This window comes from Thermobia domestica, chromosome 16, assembly GCF_964235325.1.
Source record: "Thermobia domestica chromosome 16, izTheDome1.hap1.1, whole genome shotgun sequence".
In the NCBI taxonomy this organism is placed as follows: Eukaryota; Metazoa; Arthropoda; class Insecta; order Zygentoma; family Lepismatidae; genus Thermobia; species Thermobia domestica.
This window is the reverse complement of record NC_137469.1, coordinates 73,610,685-73,637,058: the sequence shown is the minus strand read 5'-3', so window position 1 is coordinate 73,637,058 and position 26,374 is coordinate 73,610,685. Positions and strand designations below refer to the sequence as shown.

At 37.7% G+C, this 26,374-nt stretch overlaps 1 protein-coding gene across 7 annotated transcripts in view; it reads left to right on the top strand.

Annotated features, from left to right (window-relative positions):
* Nucleotides 1-26,374, top strand: part of LOC145673166 (very long chain fatty acid elongase 7-like) — a 160,298-nt gene that overhangs the window by 120,349 nt on the left and 13,575 nt on the right. For all 7 annotated transcript variants that reach the window (XM_081742609.1, XM_081742603.1, XM_081742607.1 and 4 more), the window contains 2 exons: nucleotides 19,357-19,547; nucleotides 21,248-21,328. In XM_081742609.1, the coding sequence (XP_081598735.1) occupies nucleotides 19,357-19,547; nucleotides 21,248-21,328 (272 nt within the window). The remainder of the gene's footprint in view (nucleotides 1-19,356; nucleotides 19,548-21,247; nucleotides 21,329-26,374) is intronic.

Below are 26,374 nucleotides of genomic sequence, written 5' to 3'. Positions count from 1 at the left end.
ATATTTGGTCGATAGTTGATCGATTTCGTCTAAATCCGCACTGATAATCTCCAATAATTTCATCTGCGTATAGGGTCAATCTTGCTAACAGAATATTTGAAAGGATTTTATAGGATGTGGACAAAAGAGAAATGCTTCGATAATTATTACAGTCAGTTTTGTCGCCTTTCTTGTGAATTGGAACAATGATTGATTCTTTCCACTCTTGTGGCAATTCTTCCTTGTTCCACATAAGGAGAATGAGTTTGTGTATCTTGTTCCACAATTTTTCGCCTCCAGCTAAAATTAACTCAGCCGGAATTTCATCTACACCCGGAGATTTGTGTTTCTTTAATTTCTTTATAGCGGTTTCTACTTCTATTCGGTTGGGTTCTGGAATATACGGTTCTGCGGTGTGTATCACCTTTTCTCCACGCACACTAGTTGTTTGTTGCGTGTTAAGCAAATCGTCAAAGAAATCTTTCCATCTATTTAAGATGCTATCCGTGTCAGTGTGAACTGTACCGTCAGATTTCTTTAATATATAAGCACGAGGTTGATAGCCTTTCTTAAATTCGTTGATTCCCTTATACATGCCCCGTATGTTTCTATTTTTACTATTATCTTCAAGTTCCTTAATTTTATCTTTCAGAAAATCGCGTTTCTTTTTTCTAAAAGTTTTGGAAGTTTCCCGCCTAATATCTGCGAAATTTTGTGTAGTTATTTCATTCGGATTTTGTAGCCAACGTAATTTTGCCTGTTTTCTCTTCTCTGCTAGTTTTATGCATTCCTGGTCGAACCATGGTTTGTTCCTACGTATTTCCGCGTGTCCCAATTTATCTTTTGCTGAAATTTTAATACTATCTCTAATTTCAATCCAGGTATCCTCAACACTAGTGCACTCCGAATCTTCTAAAGCCGAGAATCTATTCGAAACTTCAATCTGGTATTTTTCTCTTACCTGGCTCTCTTCTAATTTCTTTAAATTGAATCTTTCTGTTTTCGGACAATGAATATTACCTTTATAAAACGATAACCTCTCTCGTATTATCGCTGCTACCAGGTAGTGGTCAGTGTCACAATCAGCCCCTCTAAACGACCGAACATCAACTATGCTAGATTGCCTTCTTCTATCTACTAAAACGTGATCAATTTGATTGTGTGTTTTTCCGTCTAGTGATGTCCAAGTGTATTTATGAACGTCGCGATGTGGAAATTTTGTACTCTTCACGATTAGGTTTTTGGATGTTGCGAAGTTCACGAGTCTAACACCGTTGTCATTACTTTCCTTATGCAGACTTCCGTTCCCTATAATCGGTTTGAAAATATCCTCTCGTCCTACCTTAGCATTGAAATCCCCTAATAGAATTTTCATATGGTATCGCGGGAACTGGTCAAATATCCGTTCCACTTCTTCGTAAAAACTGTCTTTTATATCGTCATCCTTATCTTCAGTTGGGGCATGTACATTTAAAACAATAATATCACACCACCGTCCCTTAAGAGTAATAAAAGAAAGTCTATCAGTAACAAATTCAACCCGTTTAATTGCTGGTAATATACGTTTATGAACGAAAAACCCTGTTCCTAACTGGTGATTTTTATTTCCTTCCCCGTAAAAGAACGTAAAATTTCCGGAATTCTCAGATCCATTTCCTTCCCACCTAACTTCCTGAACTCCTACTACGTCCATCCTGTATTTCTCTAACTCACTCGTTACGGATTTTAACGCGCCTGCCCTATAAAGACTCCTAATATTCCATGTTCCAAATCTCATGTCCATTTTCTTTTGCTGAGGTCGTGCCAAGTTATCAGTCCTTGTCCGAGGCTTTTGTGAATATTTCTGAACAAGTGCTTTTTTTTACAGGATGAGGTTGTTAGCCCTACCCAAACTCCCAAGCTGGAGGACCACTCCTAGTCGGCTGTCCGCGACTGCTTATTCAGTATATTCGCAGCTAACCTCTATATCTAGAGGCCTTCTCCTCGATCCGCAACCTGAGAACGTGCCATGCCGTGGTGACAGGAACCCACGTTACACGGATATATATATATATATATATATATATATATATATATATATATATATATATATCGGGTGTTGCAAAATAAGTGTTACAACTCTTGGGAGCTGACTCCTGCCACTGAGACAAGAAGAAAAGTTCTCTTGAACTTTCGGCTATCGGACATAGTTTCGGATCTATAAGGTGCCGAAAGCGTGGGAAAATAACTTTCGGACGCCAATAGCTCGGAAACTATCCAACGTAAAGACGGCGGGTAAAAAATTCACTGAAGAAGTCATACCTGCTGTATTGAATTTTGCATGTTTCACAATCCTACCATGCACGCGCAAGGGATTCCTCAAAGGAATGTAGGGAGTCCTGGATAAACTGCGAAATGAAAATTGGATATGAAATGGAAATTGAAAAAAATGGATATGAATTGATAGGGTTTCTACCAGGTAACAAAAATTCGTTTGTATTAAGTCTATATCTGGAACAAATACAAAATGGCTGACACCTTCATGCCCGTTGTGTGTGGTTGCATAATCGCCAGGTACGGATGTTGGCCAGCAGTGATGTTCTGAGTATTAAGTGTAGCGAATTTGTTCTCAAATGCTCTAGAAAGACATCTTGAATGTCAGTAGAGCACAACAGATAAAGGACGGTGATTCACATGTGTGGAAACACGTAACGAAAAATGAACATAAAAAAATGCACTCATACTAAGTAAACATGAGTTCAAAGCGTCGGAAGTGTAAGGAATAGCATTAAGAACATGAAAGCCATTGCCAATTCACCAATAATATTCCATCAAAGTGATTCAATATGATGTGCATGGTTGCATACCAATAAGGATGCAACAACTGAGGCCGTTGAAATTGTGCAAGGGGACCCATAAAGAAACTGGGTAAACAAAATGAATGCCACTAGTGGAATCGCATGATCGATATTGAAATGTGGCCAATGTGTGCGTTGGTATCAACATGAAGCTAATGGACAAATGTCAACATGTCCCACTACTGCTGGGACACCGTCTCACGTGCGAAAACTAGGAAAATAACGTTGTACATTCTGCTATTACATCTGGCGCACTTTTCGGTAGAACGTAACTAGAACACGATTATATCAATGTCCCCCTTTGTTTGGGACATTGTCCTACAGTCGACACATATGAAAAGAAATCTCTTAATCCATGGTTCAAATTCTGATATAGCGTGAAAATAACAAACTTGTATCATGTCCCACGTCTTCTAGGACATATGACGTACTCGAAATATAGGAAAATACCTCCAGGAATTCGTATCTTACACACAGTGCACATGCCAAGACAAATACGAAAATGAACCAATTTGGCACATGTAAAACTACAGCTGGAACACCATACATATGGAAAATAAAACGACATGAGAAATAGGAAGAAACGTCTTAAAGCTCTGATTGTTTACAACTGTGTAGTAGGAGTAACATAATGAAACACACAAGCATGTCGGAAGGCTGTACAAGAGCGCTCGCCAAACAAAGTGGGTACTCCTCAAAGAAATTAATACAGAGAAAATGAGGCTTCCTTGAGACTCAGGGCTAGAGCGCTCGCTTTCGCTTGCGTAGTCGCAGTTTCCAACCCTACTGGGAGCCCACGGCCTCAGATTTAAGACCCGAGTATTTATTTTTCTATTTTTCGCACGTGGGTCGGTGTCCCAGCAGTAGTGGGACATGTTGACATTTGTCCATTAGCTGCATGTCCATATCAACACACATATTGGCCACATTTCAATATCGACCATGCGATCCCACTAGTGACATTCATTTTGTTTACCCAGTTTCTTTGTGAGTCCTTTTGCACAATTTCAACGGCCTCAGTTGTTGCATCCTTATTGGTATGCAACCATGCACATCATATTGAATCACTTTGATGGAATATTATTGGTGAATTGGCAATGGCTTTCATGTTCTTGACGCTAATCCTTACATTTCCGACGCTCTGAACTCACGTTTACTGAGTATGAGTGCATTTCTGGGCACTTTCCGTTAAGTGTTTCCTCACATGTGAATCACCGTCCTTCATCTGTTGTGCTCTACCGACATTCAAGATGTCTTTCTAGAGCATTTGAGAACAAATTCGCTACACTTAATACTCAGAACATTACTGTTGGCCAACATCCGTACCTGGCGATTATGCAACCACACACAACGGGCATGAAGGTGTCAGCCATTTTGTATTTGTTCCAGATATCGACTTAATACAAACGAATTATTGTTACCTGGTAGAAACCCTATCAATTCATATCCATTTTTTTCAATTTCCATTTCATATCCAATTTTCATTTCGCAGTTTATCCAGGACTCCCTACATTCCTTTGAGGAATCCCTTGCGCGTGCATGGTAGGATTGTGAAACATCCAAAATTCAATACAGCAGGTATTACTTCTTCAGTGAATTTTTTACCCGCCGTCTTTACGTTGGATATTTTCCGAACTATTGGCGTCCGAAAGTCATTTTCCCACGCTTTCGGCACCTTGTAGATCCGAAACTATGTCTGATAGCCGAAAGTTCAAGAGAACTTTTTTTCTTGTCTCAGTGGCAGGAGTCAGCTCCCAAGAGTTGTAACACTTATTTTGCAACACCCGATATATACCATATAATACGTATTCACGTTTCTATGGGCGCCCTTTTGGTAGCCTTGTCCACCGCCCTCGTTAGTATCCCAGCACGGGCCTGCCTGACCTCCTCTCTTTATTAGAATTTTCATTTGGTTCCCCTATTGATTTGGACTCTGTCTGGGCGGCGATCGCCGCCTAGTCACCTGGGCCAGTCCGAACCTATTGAGAAATGACAAAATTAACAATTTTGTGTTTTCTCTGCATCAAGTACTACTTCTAATCAGCATCAACATCTTCAATCAAAGAAGATGGAACTGTTTGGTATCTAAGATTACAAATATATGAGGGCTACCATTAAAATTATGAACAACAATGCTTTAAAAATTAGAAAAGAACAGTTAGGCTTATCTACTTCAAAAGTTAAATAGTTTTGCTAAAGAAAAAAAGCCTGAGGTTAGCCTTCGGAAGATTCCGAATGTTCTCTAATTTTCAAGATCTACAGAGTTGTCATTCCTGGTAAACACAAACTTCGCTTCATTGATCTCTATAGATGTAGAAAAAAGCTTTAGCATCTATAAAGGCGTTTTATTTCCATAACTGGCGTGCGGTGATTTATCAAACCTGAAACAGTCGAATTTTTAAGTACAGATAATATTATCCATACATATTTGGATTTGCACGATTTCCTGTTAAATGTATGAATTACTAAATTATAATATTGCTCTAAAGAATCGATTGGGAATTTAACATATATAGAAAGATGTATTTGTCAATAAAAAGTCTGCAGATCATACAACAAATTCTAGCATTCCAAATCTGTATGTAAAATCTGTAGATCTACAGAAAATATATGGAGCTGGCAAGATAAACTTAGCTGACTCAAGTGCAGGATGCCGAGTTGACAGTGATAAAGAGCAATTCACGTTCTTTTTGTTTTAAACACACTTGCTGTAGTACTTTATCTCTAGGAAAGTATTGGCCAAATCTGAACAAAATTCGACGGGAAAGTAGCCTATCGTCTAAGGTAGTGGTTCTCAACCTAATTCCTATCACGACCTCCATTTTATCACATCCTCTTGCCAGCGACCTCCTTATAATTTCTGGTTTGTAGTAAATTTGTGTGGGATTTTTAAAATACCTATTGTGAAGATCCCACGATATCCATCTATTTCTATAATAGTAGAATCCCTTACAAGCATATAGTGGATACAGTAACTTCACTAAAAGCAAATGCATTGAAACCAAATTTGGTCAGTTCATTCATATTACAAATATCCAATCCAATCCGTCACACTGTTTCGAAATGGATGCCGTTTGAAAATTTTTAAACTTCATAACTTCCTTAATTTTTCATCATATGATAAAAAAACCTGTTGAAAATGTTTAGTTGGCTTATTTTTTGTTGTTCTTAAATATAGGGTCTACGTACAAAAATAAAAATATACCAATTAGAACAAAATTCAAAAGAATATTTAAAAATATTTTCCGGTATTAGATTCTAATTATAATTTTATCTTCCGCTTATCTTAGCGACCCCCTCCCAAGTCCAAGTAAGGTGTTGATCAAATATAATGCCGAGATAAGTTATTGTTTTGCTTAGACGAATTGGCGAATTCTGAATGGAGAGAGAGAGAAGTGATGGATTTCTGTGAATTCTGGAGCGTTTGCGTGGTGGTAGAAATTCGATGGCCTTTGTTTTTGAAACATTGATAGTGAGTTTCCATTTTCGACACCACTGAGAGAAACGATCAATTGATTCTTGTAATATTAGGTTGATGTGTCTGATGGTACGACCGAGAGCGAGGAAAGCGGTATCATCGGCATACTGAAATGTATGGACGTCTGTGGGCTGAATCGGGAAGTCTGAAACAAACAACAAGTAGAGTAAGGGGGATAAAGCTGATCCTTGAAGGACGCCAGAATGGAGAAATATTGGATGAGACAAATGATTGTTAATATGAACATAGGTAATGCGGCAGGCCAAAAAGTGATAGATAAAACGGATGTATGGTGTTGGTAATTTAAGTTTGATGAGTTTGAAGATGAGAGCGAGATGCCATACTTTGTCAAATGCTTTCTCTAGGTCAAAAAGCACAAGACAGGATGGGCGCACAGAGTTATAATGGTGCTTAGCCGGTGGAGCTGGTCGTTTATGGAGTATGACGGTCGGAAACCGGCTTGGTAAGATGGAATGAGATTGCGTGCACTGAGATAAGGATGAAGCCTATTGACGAGAATGCGTTCAAGTATTTTGCTAAAAGTTGAAGTTAGTTGGATAGGGCGATAGGAAGATACAGCGCTGGGTGGTTTATTCGGTTTCGGAAACATGAGCGTTTTAGACATCTTCCATTCAGCGGGAAAAAAAACCTGTGCGAAGGATGAAAGTGAATATCGAGGCTAATAGAAGGAGAAGTGATGGTGGACTTTCTTTGATATGGCGATAGGTAATTGAATCAAAACCTGGAGCAGAGTTTCGTTTAGTCTGAACAACAGAAGTTATGTCGACAACAGTGATAGGAGAAGTGAGTTCATTCGGCGGCAATATATGATTGGCACTAGGTTGGAAGAGAGGAGCTGCTGTGTTGACTTTATCTACTGGGTGAGAAAAAATATGATCGGAGGGTTGAGGGGTAAAGATGTCTTGGAGGTAGTCGGCAAAAGCGTTGGCCTTGTCCTGATCAGTAGCAGCGTGACTGTTGTTGATGATGAGTGGATAAGAGGTTTTAGTATATTTACCACAAAGCGCATTGAATCGTTTCCAGAAACGTGAAGGATGTGCCGTGTCGGCAAGAGTATTACAAGTTTTAATCCACTGGCGCTTTTTGTACGCTTCAATATAGTTTTTTACAGAACGTTGGAACTGATTGTGAAGACGGAGTGCCTCGGGATTTCGTGTTCGAACGTAGTCACGATATGCTTGACGAGAGCGTTTGATCTGAGCTAGGTAGTGCGGAGGTAATTTTGGTTGATATGGAGTTGAACTTGAAGTTGGGATGAACAATTCAGATGCACGGGTGATCTCAGAAGTGATAGTAGAAACGTGGGCATAGAGCTCGTCGGATGATGTAGGAGGGTGAAGATCTGCGACAGCATGGGTAAGATATGTGCGATATTGATTCCAGTTTGCTTTATCAAAGCGAGGCGTTCGAAGTGGTGGAAGTGCAGTATGTGAATGAGCGGTGCCAAAATGATATGAAAGTTTGACCGGGGCGTGGTCACTACCAAGAAGATCAAGGACTATAAATGTACTGTTAGCAGCGAGTGTATTTGAGGTGATGGCGATGTCGGGAGTAATATTGGACACGGGTCTAGTAGCAGATGGGAGAGTATGTATTATGCCGGTAGTGTGAGTGGTGATATGGTCTGTAAAGCGTGTGCGTTCATTCGAAGTGCGACTATGAAAGTTTATATCGGCGAGAATGATGAAATGTTTATAGGTATTAGAAATATGACTGAAAAATTCAAGTGGGATGGAATGACCGGGTCGAACATAAATAGTAGCAAAAGTGATGATGATTGACTTGAAGTACAATGTAATGATGATATGCTCAGGGAGATGTGGAACAGGACAATGTGATGGCGAGATGGTATGTGATTGCGAAAGCCAATTGCTACTCCCCCATTGGCCCGTAATGCAGGAGCTGTATTGTCATGACGTGTGAGTGTGTAGCGAGGAATATTACACATGGTAGACTTGGTGAGAAAGGTCTCATTCAGCAAGAATACAGATACGTGTTCTTCGAGTAACAGTGCTTCGAAAAGGGTTTTATTGGAAGGTAAGGAGCGAATATTCATGAAAAGAAAGACTAAATCCATTATGACGGGTAGGTTAAACAGCTGTTTCTTGACGGGATGTATGAAAATGAACGTAATTGTTGGTATAGGTGGCGTAGAAATTGACATGGACGACTGATTTAGCAGCTTTGGTAAGTTGTTGTAGAATATGATTGCGTTGAAAAGGATGAATATTTTGTAGGGTGAGCGTGAGAAATTGAAGAAGCTGCTGGATGGTAACGGGATCAGTGGTTTGGAGATCGGTTTTAGGTGGAGAGTCTGGCATCCGGAGCGGTACGACTAAATCAGGATGTTGTTGATCAGGTTGAGGTTTATTCTTGCACTTATAACTATAGGCCGGATGTTGTTCGTGGCATGTGGGGCATTCAGGTGGCTGTTGAAGGTTGGTGCAGAGGCGTGTAGAATGTGGTCCTGTGCAATATCCACAGACTGGCTGATTTTTGCAATTTACAGTGTTGTGATCATTGTAGATTTGACAGTTTTCGCATCTCACTGGAAGAGGAACTGGAGAGCGTGAAGGTTCAACCCTGTGGCGACGTTTATAGATGTATGCGCCAGTAGTGAGTAATGCATCTATTGTATCTTGGGAAGAGGTGAGAATGCGCACCATAAAAGTTGCACCTTGATTGTTCCGTATGCGGATGACCTTATGAATGTTATGTCCCTCATGTTGAAGCTCTTCATGAATTTCGGCGTCGGAATATGTTGGGTCAACCCCCCGGATGACAACTGATAGATATGGTGGACGTTTTGGTGGCTGTGCTTGTTTCTGACGTGTAGAGGAGAGAGATGTAAGAGTAACGTTTTTCCCGAAGATCTCAAACGAGGCCTTGTTTCTGATGGTGATAGAGAACTGCGGATCTATGGACTTTAAGATGTAACCGTTACGTGTCTTAATTATTTCTGCTAGTGAAATGCTTGGAAGATATTTCCTAAGTTGTAACATGATGAACTTTTCATTGCTGTATTTCGTGTCATAATTTTGAAGAAGGAAGGAATGTTGAATCGGGCGATGAGGAGGCTGATTATTGGTGTGAGATGATTGAGAATTTGGAATGGTTGTATTGCTATTGTCATCGGCTGCATCCATATCAGAGTTGTCTGAAATATTGTCTCTGTGTTGCTTCTTCGACTGATGTCGAGGCTGCTTAATAGAATCAGAATACAACTGTGTGTTTCGTGGAGACCTAGACCTGGTGAAGACATTCGAAGCTGTTGAAGCGGTAGAACTGCCGGATATGGTTCGCTGCCGGTTGCCAGTATCCTTCCGCTTGACCACCTTCGTGTTCGAAGCGGACGGAGTGACAAATACCGGAGGGAGACCACCGTGCCGTCCATCCACCTTTGGTCCAGAAGCAGCTTGATCTGCCATAGCAGAGACCGATAGATTTCTAAAGAGCCGTGAGACCCGAAGATGATGTGTAGTGAGTGATGAATATGATGAAGGTAGGACAACCCGTTTGGATAGTTGCCCAGGAGGAGCGGCTCCTCTGGCTCGATCCGTAGATCCGGACGCCCTTGGCTTGATGAGTCTGACGGACGGATCTCTAGAAAGAAACAGAGAAAGAAGCTCAGGATATGGAAAAGGAAGGTTAATTCAAAAATCGTCACCATATACAAGGTAACGCTTCAGAGCAAGCTCTGGGAAAGTCCTGCCAGGGAGATGATTGGTTTGGCTTAAATGTTGCACTTTCTTTACACCTTCCATGGGAATTAATGTTTAAATGGGTATAAGGGCCAACAGAGATAATGCTCCACAGTATGGTTCATCAACTGTCTTCCACTTGTATTTTTTAACTTCGTAAAAGATTTTTTTCTATTTTTCTGTTTACCAATTTCTAGAAAAATCTCACAGGTTTCTTGTAAGGTGTACAATGATTTTGACCTTCTGACGTAAGAAATGGGAACTCATTGTTTTTAATAATAGCTTAGAGCAATTGTTACCATCCAAAGTACGCCACAACCTTTGTTTTTTCTGATAGAAACAAGATAAGACTTCCTTTTTCTTTCTTTCGTCCCTTTTCATTTTTATTTATTTATTTATTTATTACTTTGGAAGGTAACTGTTTTTCGTTATCTCTATTTCTTGCCAAAAACAGGATTTTCAAGGAAGTCCTGTTTTGTCCTGGAAATTGAGCTCCAAGTATTTGTTACAAAGCAGAATGTTAAAATTGTCTTTATTATTCACCTATGCAATGAATTTTATTATTATTATTATTATTATTATTATTATTATTATTATTATTATTATTATTATTATTATTATTATTATTATTATTATTATTATTATTATTATTATTGCCTTTGGACATTTTTGCTGTCAACCCTAATTTGCCTCTCAATAAGGAAAATTGATTGCTAAACTTGGATAAACATGCTGTTCTATATGAAGGATGAAGGGTGATTCGTGATGGGAAAATCGAAAAGGGAAAGGTAAAATAGAAAAATTTCGGTATAACCGTACCCTAAAGCATAAACTTCAATCGAGATGTGAAAAGTACTGCAGAAGTCTAATTACAATTCTTAAAATTAAAACCAAATAAAGACATTTTGATTTAGATATTGAATAGTACTGTATAAACAGAAGTGTGGAAGGCGAAGCAATATATCAGTTTTGTTTGAAAATTATAAATATAGGATCAACGCAGCGGCAGAAGTCTGAAAGTAAAAGTAGTTTTCCAAAGTTTCAGTTCTTTATACCTCGTTGATATGGTAACGTTTTAAAAACCAAGAACACCATACTTTTGAAAAAGGTTTGACTACTTTGCACAGAAGGTTAGTAATCGTTACTCATGACCCAAAACATGGCACCCTCCTTAGACTCCATTATCGACTCTATTGCGATAAAGACGTTATCCTAGTCTGACTATAAATGCAATTGAACATCAACAACTACTCCTTTGTGGCTGTATGGTTATAGTACACACTTTGGACGCAGGTGACCTGGATTCGATTCCGTGTGGAAGTTTATGTGGTCCGGATCCCATGTTAAATTGTAAGGCTATATCTCATACTTTTAGCGTTCATCCTTGAAATGGACATTAAACACTAAAATAGTAACTGTTAACTCTCAAACTTGAACATTTTCTGTAAATTCATGAATAATGTTGCAAATTTAACCCCTAACATGAACTAGCTTCCAGGGTACACACTTTACTAGGACACGCTGAGAATCGAGTTTATAATAATAAACATACATAAGACACGATAGTTTCAAATATACAAGTATCGCAATAGTTTGTCCAGGAACGCTGAAACTAAATACGTCAGATGAATAATAAAGACGGACAAAATATCGAAAGCATTTGTAATACAGGGTGGTCCAAAATTGTGAAAAACCACCAAATAAAAGGCAAGACTTTAAAAGAATTGCAATAGTAATACTGTAAGTTAGTACAATGGGGAAAAATTTCAGGATTTATGATGTTGATGAACGCCATTTTGAATGTATATTCTTAAATGGAAACCATATGTTGTGATACTTATTGTTCTTATCTGAAGTTTTCCTGTTGCCTCCATAATCTGATCCTCTCTGTACGAGGAGATCCAAACTCCAAAGTTCCTCTCAGCAGCTCTATTCCATATTCCCAGTGCCGGATTTACGTATAAGCCAAACAAGCTATAGCTTAGGGCCCCACTCGTTTGCCCCCCCCCCCAAAAAATGAAAACAACTGGATATATATTTCCAAAATATAAGAAAAATAATAAATAAAATAAAATCTACATATAGTAACAATGCTTCGTGTTGTGTAGATTCCTGCGATGTAAGTAGTGGGGCCCCTTCTGCTAGGCTGCTTCGTAAAATATCACTAGTTTCTTCATTTCTCTACATAGAGTGCCTATGTTCATCTTTATACTAAAAGGGGCCCCATTACCTTCAATAGCTTAGGGCCCAACCAAACCTAAATCCGACTCTTCATACTCTCTAGCATGTTCTAATAACTTTTAGCTTAACTCTTTGCATGCGAAAAGATATTTTCAAACTGTTTTGCAAACCATTTTTGTAATTTGTCAGGTAAGTACAAATTGTTAGTTACCACTTAAAAGTGCACAAACAGAAATTACGCTCCGTTCATGCAGTGTTAGGCCTATTTAATAAAGTCAGCGCCACTTACAATATTCACAGTGCTTATTACAATAACACTGCAGTTAACAATAAATCGTTATTCGTTTGTTTACATTTAACCAATAATAATTAGTTCGTTGCAAAAGTAAGCTTAATAAATCCGATTGTAAACTTGTCATACTGTATGGTATTATCGGTAACTTGCATAAGGATGTTGTTTTCATGAATAACAACTTTAACGCATATACACATAATATGAGAATTAAAAACATTTTACATAGATAGGAAAATTAACGACATCCTATTTTTTTTCCCTTAAAAATATTGGCATATAAGTGCGCATTGCAAAATATGGTATTTTTTGTTACAATAAATTATAGTTTAAATATTTTACTGTATTTCATCACTAATTACATAATACACGCAGTGACGACGTCATAGGGTGCCAAGGAGCCAAGTTCCCATCCCCCTAGATAGGTTAAGTAGTATAAAATAATATAATCACTTGATACGTGTGAATGTTTTTCTTGTGTCTTTTTCCGTGTCTTTCTGCATTTTCCCTCCTTTCTCTTCCTTTCCCACGCCCATGAACTTGGCTGTTCAAACAAACGTGAGATTTTCAAAGCTGAAAAACAGTGTGGATGTTAATTTCGTAAAAGGCTTCGTGTAATTATAACATTTATTTATCTATCACTATCTTTATATTTATCTACCTATCTATCCACCTACCGGCTGTCAATATGATGATCCCGATTTCAATGTCTAATTATTTCATTTTAATGAGATCACTGCCGTACCGTGAGAAGGGCGAGCGGGGCTACGGCCTGGGCACAAAATTCGGGAGGAAAAAACAAGAAAAAGGAAAAATTACTTGGAGTGGAAGGAAAAAAACTAATAAAAAGTTCTCAAAATCAAGGAAAAGCAGGGTTTATTTTTGAAAATTTTATTACGCTTTGCGGCTGGTTTCTCGACCTCACTTGTATGTACTGAGGCGCCGTCGTATTATCTCGCTCGCAGGCGCTGATTTTCCAAGGTATTGCACTGAATGAGATGTAAATAAACTGATTTGTATTAACCCTATACACAGTGGCGTATTTACGATTTTCTTTCGGGGAGGGGGGCTTTACTAACTTTGGTCCTGGAAATGTGAAAATTTTGCCAGATATTTCATTCACTTTATTATAGTAAATAAGATTTCGAGGAGGGGCTTAAGCCTTGAAGCCTCTGCCCTAAATACTCCACTGTCTATACAATACATGAGAAATTTATAAGACCCGAACAAAGATTCACACAGACAATGCATGAATTACTGTGGAGCTAATACGTTATTCACTCATGACTTTTCATTTCTCTCATAGTGGGAAACTAGCTTCCAGTGATGACACGAAGTGCGAACGTGAAATAAAAGCAAGGATAGGAATGACGAAAGAAGCCTTTAAGAAGAAGAAAATAGTATTTTGTGGGACCTTGAATAAAGAGTTGAGGAAAATACTCGTGAAATGCTTCGTATGGACTATTGTACTGTATGGATCAGAAACATGAATGATGAAAAAGATGAAAAACGACTGGAAGCTTTTGAAATGTGGACGTGGAGAAGAATGGAGAGAATTAGCTGTGTCGAAATGAATAAGAGGGTGTTAGAAATAGTAAGGGAGAAAAGAACAATTGTAAATTTTTCGGGAAAGAAACCGGGAAAAACGGATTTTTACTAACAGGTTCAAAATTTCCGGAAATTTTACAACACTAGTTAGGACATTGGCTGAAAAGGAACTGTATCATGAGAGACGTGCTAGAGAGTATGATGGCAAGAAAAAGAGGGAGGGGGTGAAAGAAACTACAGTTAATGGACGATGTCAAAACAGAAAAATCGTACGTGAAGACGAAGAGGTTAGTGGAAGACCGTGGAGCATGGAAGCTTCTCAGTTGTGGCAAGTAACCTGTCAATAATGGCGGAATACCTATGATGATGATACACATCTTCATGGTTAGACATGAATTACTCAGTTTTATGTAAGTTGGGAGCACATGTCTATTTTGCGATTCGGTCACATTTAAGCAACATTATTTCTATGCTACTAATGTCAAATTCATCTCTATATTGGACCTTTAAACTTCAAAACTCAGTATTCTAATATATATGAAATATTTTTCACTTATTAGAAATTCTTTCAGAATACTTTATATTATTCTTATGCTTCGAAAGATCAATACCGAAAGTAAAGGTCGGAAGTGTGTCTATAGAAAGTATGGTAGTTAAAATTCGAATAACCGAATTATGCATTCTTTGAATATCGTTATTCGAATAACAACACTAATTGAGAGACACTGGTCTAAAAAGAGAGAAGGCGAAGCTACTGCTGGCAAGTGTATGAATAGATTAGATTTTATACAGTTAAAAAGTCATTTGATACTCCAGTCCAGACGGATTTATTTAGCTACAATATGTACGTTTTGTTTGCATGTGTTTCAAGTATGTTTCAATGTGAGACACATTTGCGGGAGATTAATAACATATTATGATCAAATTCATGTTACAAATCCAGTCTTGGGAAGTAACGTAACGCAAGTAACGCGTTACGTTTTAAGTAACGTTTCCTAGTAACGCGTTACATTTTTCCGAAGTAACTGTAACGGTAACCCTCTACAAATTTTTAAGTAACGTACCTAGTTTGCGTTACTTTTTTCGCGTTACATTTCGGATGAGTAATTATAATATATGTATATTTTTTTTCGGAAACAAATGTTTCTTTCCTGTAAGTGAATTTCTCAGAATGGAACAATGGAGCATGAACGATGTCAGTGACCGACAATTCCTGCACTGTTCGCCTTTTTCCGTTTCGCCTTATGACCTCTAGCAATGAAATTAGCATGCAAAACCTGTTATCACTTTTCATCTTAATGCAAGACGGAACGGGAAATCTCGATGTGCATTTTTCCGTTTCGCCTTACGAACTTTACGTTGGTAGGCTCGCAAATACATTCATAGATACAATTTGATTTGTTTATTTACATAACAAAATATAGTGCCACTTGCTGCTTTTGAAAGATGAGGACAGCCTCAGGTAAATCACATGTACTGATTGCAAGCACCTGGAAGATTTTGTCTTAGATTTTGACAGCTCCAAATCAATACATTCAGTGAGTGAACTACGAGTGCAATGGTACTGGTAGTCTATTTTACTTTAAATGGTGTTGTTTTTATAAAGATGGAGAACAAAAATATTTTATCGTTCGAACATTTGAAGGAATACTTTTTCTTAAAAGCTGAAGATGATGGTGAACAGCAGTGGCGTATTTAGGGGTGGGGCTTCCGGGCTTAAGTCCCCCCCCCCCGAAATCTTACTTACTATAGTAAAGTATATAAAATATCTTGCAGAATTTTCACATTTTCAGGCAAAGCCCGACCGAAACAAAATTGTAAGTACGCTACTGCTGAACAGAATTTAAAAGTAAAGTGGTGCCCCGGCGGGAAATATTTATCAACAATTAGGGTGCCATAATGAACGACATTCAGTAAGGGTTTAGTATGAATAAACGGTGTTCTAGTGAGCAGGCATACTTTATTCATGTAATCTTGATGGTATGTAATATTAGGGTTCTTTTAGATCAATTTGCATATCCTAAAGTCCCGTTGATTATAGAGTTTGGAACAACTAGCTTTAAAAAGCATGTATCGATTTTAGAGTTATTGCCAATTTTGATTCAACCCCAGTTCATGTGTTCTCATTTCGTCAGTTGTAGTGTAATGTTTCTCTATATTCTGTGCTTTTAATTTTACATAGCAACATTGTTATTATTATATAATTAGTTTAGCAGCACCCATCTTTAATAATAATAAGCAACCATTTTTTCTAACGCATAGGAATGGGCACGAGTCAAGCTAAAACTCGACTTGAATCCAAGTCGAGTTTCGAGTCGAGTCAAAAGTAATATTCTCGAGTCGAGTTCCGAAACGATTCACTGTTTTTGGCGTCGAGTTTCGAGTCGAGTTGAGTTTGATAAGTGGCTCGCTCGTTTTAACTCGTTTTGAAATCATGGGCTGATTACACTGAAAAGCGAAAGCCATGAGAAATGTAAGCTAAGAAGTAATATGGAATACTTTTAGTGTTACTCACGAGAGGGGACACTGCTCGCATCTCGTCTCGTCTCGATAGCTAGACTACAAGAGATTTTTATAACAAGCTTAGCTCGGCTCGGCTTAACTAAGCCGATGGTTCGAGCTGGCTCGCTTGGGGTGAACCATCGGCTCGAGCTGGCTTGGTTGGGATAAGCTATCTGCTCGGTTCGACTCAACTGAGCAAAGGCCTCTAGCCGACTCGGTTGGGTGAGTTGTTGGCTCAGCTCACTTCTCGGTTTGAGTCGATAGTGAATGAGCTGTGAGCCGATCTGCTCGAGTCGTTGAGAATTCTAAACCCGGGCCGAGCAGTTTTGAAGATATTTGGCCAGTGCCCTATAACTTTTAACAACGTTTGGCTCGAGCCCGAACACTCAACCTAGACCCTCAACCCAAATTCAGAAGCTCGTGAGCAATGTCCTTTACTCCTAGACTTCACGACTACCGAGGTTAGCAATCAACTACCTTTTTAGTATTCATATATAAACCGCCTATCCTTCAGTTTATACACAGTGTTGTTATAATTAATAATAATAATAATAATAATAATAATAATAATAATAATAATAATAATAATAATAATAATAATAATAATAATAATAATAATAATAATAACAGAAGAAGAAAAAAAGAAGTTGTAATAGTAGTAGTACCATTGATAATAATTATATTGTCTATGTAAGATACTTGAAGAGAGTTCTCGAAACTCGACCCGAATTCGAGTCGAGTCGAGTTGGAGGAAATTTTTCAAGCCGAGTTCTCGGGTCGAGCTCAAAGATGTCTGTTTCTAGTCGAATCGAGTTTCAAAGAAAACTTGCTCGAATTCGCTCGTGCCCATCCCTACGAGTTACGCAGTATGGTATTGTAGTCAATGTTACATTACATTAAAATGTACATATAGTTGTCAAGTAAAAATTTGTCAAGTAATAATAATAATAATAATAATAATAATAATAATAATAATAATAATAATAATAATAATAATAATAATAATAGCGTGGAGTAATAGCAGTACGGAAAACTGAAGTAATAAGATTTTTTCCACATATTCAAAGTTTCGGACCTAAAAGTAACGCGTTAGTAACGCCTTACTTTCGAAGTAAAGTAACAGTTACTTTTTTGAGGCAAGTAACGCGTTACTAACGCGTTACATTTTAAGAGAAAGTAAAGTAACTTGTAACGCGTTACATTTTTACAAGTAACTTACCCAACACTGTACAAATCAGAAAAAAGATAAAAGATCAGGTCCATTGTCACATTCCTTTACTCGCTAGTTAACCCTTATTAGCAGGTAAATGTAGTAAAATATATGTAAATTTACAAGTGAATGGTGTTCCAGTTATTAAAAAGCAAAGGGATGTAATGAATTTCTCATTTAAGCTATAATAGTAATTATGTATTTAAATATAAATAGATTAATTACAATTAATATATGCGTCATAAATACAATCTCCTACTTAATGGTCTATATTCAATAAGAATACGATATATGTTTTAACACTATACTCGATTTACTCAGAAACTACACATCAGAATTTACACTCAAACATGTAATTTTGCTTAGCTATATGTGATCTATCGATTGATGTTTGTGTGATGGTTAAACAAAAATTAAAGTTAAGAGGCCTCATCCAGGCGAAATTAAAATACCGCTAAATTTACAGTAATTATGTGATATCTTCAAATAGATAAAAGATAATCAAAATGTGGAACAAGACCGCCCTAGACAATATCATTTTACATGATATACCGTTACCACAAGTCACCTAGTGGCTTTCTGTTTTCAGTTGTTTAGAAACGCGAAAATAAATGCCGATTTTCAAAATGGCTCGAAATCGAAAGCAGATAAGTGAGTCGTGATAACGGTATCTCATGTAAAATGATATTGTCTAGGGTGGTCTTGTTCCACATTTCGATTATCTTATATCTATTCGAAGATATCACATAATTACTGTAAATTTAGCGGTATTTTAATTTCGCCGAGATGAGGCCTCTTAAGAGTTACTCTTAATTTTGGGCTGCTTCTCATTAAAATATAAAGTGGTGAAAAAATTTTCTATTTTAGTGCAATTATAAATTTTACAAATTTTAACATGAATGAGTGAATCTACGTGTTAGGCTTGTAAACTATGTATTAATAACTATAATAGAATCTATAGCGAACTACAGGAATATATTTACACATGGATCAACATGTTTCATGGCTAAACAAAACTTAAAGCAGACGAACTTCTTCAGGGCTAAGCGGTTAGCTTACGCATCTTTGGCGTGCGAGACCAGGGTTCGATTCCCGGCGGGAGTTCAAGTGGTTCGGATTAGACGTTAATCAGTCGGTCCTGTCTCATATAGCCTCGCTGGTGAAAGGGACGTTAAGCTCAGAATCAACTTAACTCATAATATGGGCTATCTCACACTAATATACAAAGTAGTGAAAAAATTTATTTTAATTCAATTTTAAATCTTATAAGTTTTAGTATTAATGCATGAATTTGTGTATTAGGCATTTCGGTATTTAAGTTAGCTATTAAGAACTATAATAGAACCTATAAGGAACTGAAGTGATGTACACATGGGTCAATATGGGCCATGGCCCGGGCGGAAAATTTTCTCTGACCAGCTTTTTTCTATACTTTGGAAATTTAGTAGTAAACATTGATATAGAGACATTTTCCAATGGCCCCGGGCGGAAAAAAATATTGAATACGGCTCTTGGGATCTGTTCTCGCGATAAACAACTATAAAAAATATAATGTTAATTATACAATGGACTTTCATCATTGAATAATGTTTAAATTTATTTTGTAGATCCTCGCGTAAACAACTGGATAATGGTGGACAACCCACTTCCGGTTGTTGCTCTATCAATTGCATATCTGTATTACGTGAAAATATGGGGACCACAATATATGGAAAAGAGACAGCCTTTTAATTTGAAGCATGTATTAGTATTGCACAATGTATTTCAAGTTGTCGTTAATTTATGGATAGTATCAGAGGTAAGTTTTGCTCTCCCTTTTTTCCTTTAATGTTAAATATACTTTCTGTTTAGATTTTAAGGTTTGACTATAAAAAATATTAACTATTTTGATTTACATTAAAATTTGATTTCCGATTAAACTCAATCTTGATTACGTCAATTAAATTTTCTTATTACAAGAAAAATTTGTCCACTTTTAATTTTAACACATCTTTATTATAAATATACACTGGGTTTCTAACATCTTAACCAACTGTCTTTATAAGTTATAAGTTGCTTTCTTATAGTTCAAACTAATATTTAACAAGTTTGTCCTACATAATTTTTGTTCAAAATAGCGATTATACTCGTAGTTTTTTTTTTTTTTTTTTTTTTTAGCGAATATTTGACTAAGTTTTAAACCCAACTTGATGCCCCATAGATTCAATTTCGGACTGGGGAGTATAGAGACCCGGCAGGAGCCTCACTAGGGGGGTGCCCATCTTCCTTTTCCATGCAGCATGTAGGAGTTCCACAAAGTATACTAAGTAACTGAGTCTTGTATTTATAAAACCTTTGCGATGGGGGGTGGCTTTTCATAGAACTGTCAGCTTCATTTACGCGAGATAATCTGGTCCCAGGGTGGAAATCTGTTCTGTTTCTTTATGATGTTATAATAACTTGTCAAACGACTAACAGAGGGCACCAGTAGGACTTTATAAAAGTCAGTATTATTTCGGCATTCATGTAGCCCCAATATACATTTAGACAATATGATGCTGGGGTTCCATTCTTCATATTGTCGAAATATATTCTTACTAGGCCTCAAACAAAGGGCCCCAAACAGGATTGTATGACCTGTTTGATGCTTCATTTATGATTTCGTGTTCGTATCGTATATGGAGTAAGAAAATTTTGTCTTAAAATGGGCTCCCTTCGAACGGCGGGAAGCTTCCCTGAGTGGGGAGGCAGTTGTCCCCTGTCCTCCACCAGTTACAGTCCTGTGGAGTCCATATGGCTGATGCAATTGGAAAAATTCATTTTATATTCAAAATCACCTATTTCCAACGATTTTCCTCTGTTCAATTTCTTGTATCTATACCCACAACGAAGTTGCCGTATAGACCCAACTTTTGATACACCCGATATATAGACAACATAATCTCTTCTTCAACCTGTTGATATGGTGCCCTCTTGATGTCTGTTCCACTGTCCTTTTCACGAAGCCAGTCCACGGGATCACGTACTTCATCGAAGGGTCGCTTTCTTAAAATGCCACATCATCAAAAGGAAATGTCACTTCATTAAATGGACACTTCGTCAAAAATGCAAGTCTGTCTTTCCCATCAAAACCATACACTAGACGATGTTACCAGCAAGGAAACATTTCAAAATGAATATTGAGTTTACGGTGTATTTGGATTATCTACATGCAATGCATATTCCCCTTACCATTTATCATTGGAATTTAATAGATACTTGTGGTCAATTCTCAGTTGATGATCATTGTTGCTCAATAATAATAATAATAATAATAATAATAATAATAATAATAATAATAATAATAATAATAATAATAATAATAATAATAATAATAATAATAATAATAATAATAAATAGTAGCCTGAGGTACCAAAAATTATAAACAATTTTTCAGCCATCTTTGTGCTACCTCCCCTCTGATGATTTCAATTTTATTTATGTAAAACTACACTATAATCATATTTTTTCTCCTGCTAGATGCTTCAATGTGGTTGGTTGAATGGTTACGATTTTTATTGTCAACCTGTCGACAGATCAAATAATCCTAAGGCAGTACGGGTAAGTTTAGCTACACATTTCTGTTATTTTGAAAATCTCTGAAATGTTAGTATAGTGACGAAATTTTTTGATGACTCTTAAAATCTACGAAACCTTGGTATCGTGGCAAGGTTATTGGGAGCTTAATAGCTGATAAAATAAAACAGTGTTGGGTGAAGTGGATTGACTCGTTGATTTATAATTTAACGTCATTTTTCAGCACCGAGGCTATGTGAGACAAACACCTACGGTTTTGCGTCGGGTCCAAGCCAGATTAGCTCCTCCAGGGAATCGAACCCAAAATTCCCCACGCAAATCATGTTGTCATAAGAAAGTTCTGAATGCAGAGCAGTTAAGTAATTTAGTTAATATACTTATTCTCATCTGTCTATTCTTCATTTTCACACATGTAAGATTTATTCAGGTGTGGACAACTAAAGAGTAAGTTTTCTTATTGTGAAAATATATACGTCCATCATTGATTTATTTAGAAAAGCTTTATTATTAGTAACCAATTATTTACAACATTAGCGAATCAACTCTTTCAGTATTTACTTTATTATGTTTCAAATTATCGTTAAACAGATTTGTATTATGTAATTAGAGAAACACTATAACAATTACTATACCAAAAAAATCTTATTGTTGAAGAAAGTTGCCTTTAATATGTACCATTTAGAGTAAGTCCATTAAAAATATCCTGGCTAAAGAGCAGAGGCAGGCATTGTAAAGATCATCCCTTTTGTTGTCGAAAATAAAATCTCTTGATTGAAAGAAAGAAAAAAAAGTATCTACTAACTGACTGGATAGCACAATATATCTGAATCCCTAAGGAAATACTGTGATGTATCTCGTGTAACGTGCTCAGAGCAATAACTTTGCTTTATTTATTTATTTATACATACATGTATTTATGGGTATTAGCCTACAGGGATCGAAGGCCTTTAGCTAGGGTTGCCATAATTTTTTGATCCAAAATACGGACAAGCCTTAAAATGACGCCACATCAAAGATACGGTTCCCAAACTCAGAACAAATACAAGGTGTGGCTATTATTTTCCAGGACTGCTCTAATAACACCAGCACAGATGATATGGAAGACGTAACCTTTTAATTATGTTTCGAAGTAATCCCCACCTGCCGTAACACACTTCTGTGCTCGGCTATGTAATTTGTGGAAACAACATTTTTAAAGTTTTCTTTCGAAAGGTTCTTCAATGTCGACGTCACGTGCTTCTTGATGTCTTCAACATCCACAAACCGTGTTCCTTTCATTACAGTTTTGAATTGTGGGAACAAAAACAAGCCTGCGGGGGCCAAGTCAGGGGAGTATGGCGGATGCAGCTCCACGACCTCATGCTTGGCCAAAAACCGCTTCACTGGCAACGCAATGTGGGGGCGGGCGTTGTCGTGCAACAGAAACCAACTCCCATTCTGTCGAAAACGGGGACGTACTCTGCGAATTCTTTGTCGGAGGACCTTCTGCGTAATAGGTACTACTGTCCTGTAACAGTCGTGCCAGTTGGAACAAATTCATGATGAATAAGTCCTTCACTATCGAAGAAACCGATTAACATGGCTTTGACCTTTGATATTTGGAATCGAATTTTTTTCTGTTTAGAGGAGCTAGGAGACCACCATTCTGCGCTCTGTCTCTTGGTTTCAGGGTCGTATTGGTAGCACCATGGTTCGTCACCCGTTATTATCGAATCCAGGAAAGCAGGGTCAGCGTTGTCGATGAGTTCACCACACGCGTCCATTCTGAGTTGCTTTTGTTCGTCCGATAAACAGTGCGGAACAAATCTGGAACACACCTTGCGTTTCCCTATGTCTTGGAGAACCATTTCTTTGTCGATGTTAAGTGCACTGACCAGTATTCGAATAGTCAGTCGCCGATTCGATGTTACAAGCTCGCAAACTTTCTCAATTGTTTCAAGCGTACGCACGGAAATTGGCCTTCCGGTGTGGGCGTCATCTTCAACACTTTCGCGCCCGTCCCGAAAACGTCCATACCATACAAATATGCGGGAACGGCATAATGCTTGCTCACCATACACTTGCTTCAACATTGCATATGTTTTTGTCGCACTTTTGCCCACTTTGAAGCAGAATTTGATGTTCACCCTTTGCTCCATTTCTGAACTTCAACAACACCACTTTACGACTTCGACAACAGGTACCGTTTCCACGCATCTTTCCCAGCCAACCTCTTGTTTCTAACTGGCACTAGTGGTGCCCGCTTCGGGAAGCATGTGCAGATCTACTACCTTCCGGATACCAGCAGCGCATCTCTCGGGCGAGTGATCAGTTTCATGCTGCGACGTCAGTCCTGGATATTAATAGCCACATCTTGTATTTTGAAATTTCTTACCTAAAAATCAGCTTTTTAGGTTATCACACAATTGTTTACTGTAATACTTGAAACACTATTGGAAACGAACATGTTTTACATTTTTTTTCATTAACACAAATATAATAAATCAATCCATTAAATTACGCATATTAAATCTAACCAAAAGAACCGTGGAATGGAAAATGAGACAGTTTTCAAAAACCTAACCTACTTTATTAATAGTATAACTAAAATATCAGTTATATGATGAAAACGCAATCCTTTTAGCCCGAGATTTTAGTGATTCCCAAGTCGGAAATTTTCGGGCAGCTCCAAAAGCTGTCAAATACGGACATTATCGTATTTCATGCTTTCTACGAGAGCTCCTCCGTGGCTAAGCGGTTAGCGTACGCGCCTTTGGCGTGGGAGGCCCGGGTTCGATTCCCGGCGGGAGCTCATGTGGTTCGGATTCCACGTTAATCAGTAGGTCCACATCTCATATAGCCTCGCTTCTGAACGGGACGTTAAACTCAAAATCAACTCATGCTTTCTACGATATGGACACGGACACGGACTCAAAAATACAAACAGTCCGTACAAAATAAGGACATATGGCAAATCTATCTTTAGCCCGTCACGTATCAGGAATGACGTCTCTCGGCAAACACACTTCCCGTGGAAGAAAGGAAATGGTCTGGGACCTATATGTTAGGTATCATCTTGGCATTTTCTAGTGTGATTTTAAGGAAAACTAAGGAAAAATCTCAGTCAGAATGGCTGGCCTGAAAAGCTGTTACACTATCAATCTAGTGTTCCAACTGGAAATCGAATCCAGGACCACTCGCACCACATGTGAACCCGCTATTGCCGCAGCAGCACAGTTAATAACAATAATCCCATTAAATAACACTTTTACTTCAAAACTAAATAACTTGCTGTTGATTATTCTCACTATGAAACACGTAACGCAAGTAAACTAGTAAAGCTCAACGCATTCCTATATTCCAGTCATTTCCAACTAAATGCTCTGTGACGTCACAGTTTATTGCTCTTCTATATAAATCACGCGAAAGGGACAAAGCATCAGGCAGTAAATCAGGAGCCCAGAAAAAACAATGGTAGCAGGGAAACAAAAGTTTTGTCGATAGTGTTGTCAATAGTTTTGCAGATATACTGTAGAAGGATTTATGACTAAATAAAGGGTGTCTCATGAAGAACTCAACTTTTGAAATGCCTGCCATTTCTGTTCCAGTAATTTGGCTGCACTGATAATTACACGATTTTCACCTGTAAACTTTGTGCTTACAAGGAAAGGACATGAACGTGTTATCCGGACATCCAAATCAAACCTAGTCCATTCGATAAACATAACAAAGACATGTTCATGCACAAAAAATTAGATGCCATGGACAACGGAGTAAGTCCCTCGGGCCCATTGTTAATATAAAGAAAATCGTAGACTCGCAGTGAAATTGCTATTGCAGCACCACTGTTGATTGGAAAGTCATGGTTTATAGTTGATTCTTATTGTTCAGCATGAAACAAGCTTTACAGAGGTGCTATGTATTGGTTCTCATAACATACTTGAACAGGAAAAATTAAGAGAATGTCGGAAAAATTCCCTCCAGAAATCCCGCCCATAAAATTTGAATCCCTCTGGAGTGGCCCCGGTTAAAAGCACACAAACCAATTGTATCTCGAAAAATACTATAGGGTATAATAAATGTGTATACCAAGTTTTGTGTTGATAGACAAAATAGGTATGAGGAGCAAGCGTGCTCTTCAGAGTGGGGCTATTTCAGAGGGATTCAAAGTTTATGGGCGGGATTTCTGGAGGGATTTTTCCCTGTTCAAGTATGTTATGGGTCCCAATACATAACACCTCTAGAAAGCTTGTTTCATGCTGAAGAGAATGAACTATAAACCATGACATTTCAATGAACAGTGTTGATGCAATAGCTATTTCACTGCGAGTCTACGATTTGCTTTATACTAACAGGATTAATGGGCCCCACAGACTTACTCCGTTGTCCATGGCACCTAACAATTTTTGCATGAATATATCTTCTTTTTTTATGTTTATCGAATGGATTAGGTTTGACTCGGATGTCCGAATGACACGTGCATATCCGTTTCTTGTTAATAGTCACGGATTTCCGAATAGCGCATGATCATTATCTGACTTTGCGAATAGTTTCTGTACAACGTTCATCACATTTGTAGTAAGTTTTCACTATGATAACACGCTGTTCCGCCGTGAAGGGCTCCATTCCTACCCGTACAGAAAACAAACAGATGACGATCATGCCGTATTCAGCGCTCTCTGATTAGTAATCACTAGAGCAACACACATCATGCTTTATTTTTGTGTAATTATGCTTCATTGTTTTATATTAATCGTGTATAATGTAAAAGAAATATTTACTATACATTAAATATTCTAAATATCTTGATCTATTTATTAATATTTTATGCAACCAGTTTGTTTCATATTTAATGAAATTTCTACTTAATGCATTGTAAAGAGATACAGTATGCTTGACTCGAGTCAATTTTTGTTTCACTTGCATACGCCTTAGAGGTGCATATATACAGAAAGGGAAAGTAAAAGATAACACTAAAAATTACAGGAAGTGCTCAAGTTCAAGAGGTACACATAACAATATAGTGTGGAGTTCTTGGGTATTCATTGTTGGCGGAAAGTTTTCTTCATTTCCTTTTTTTCCCTCCACATC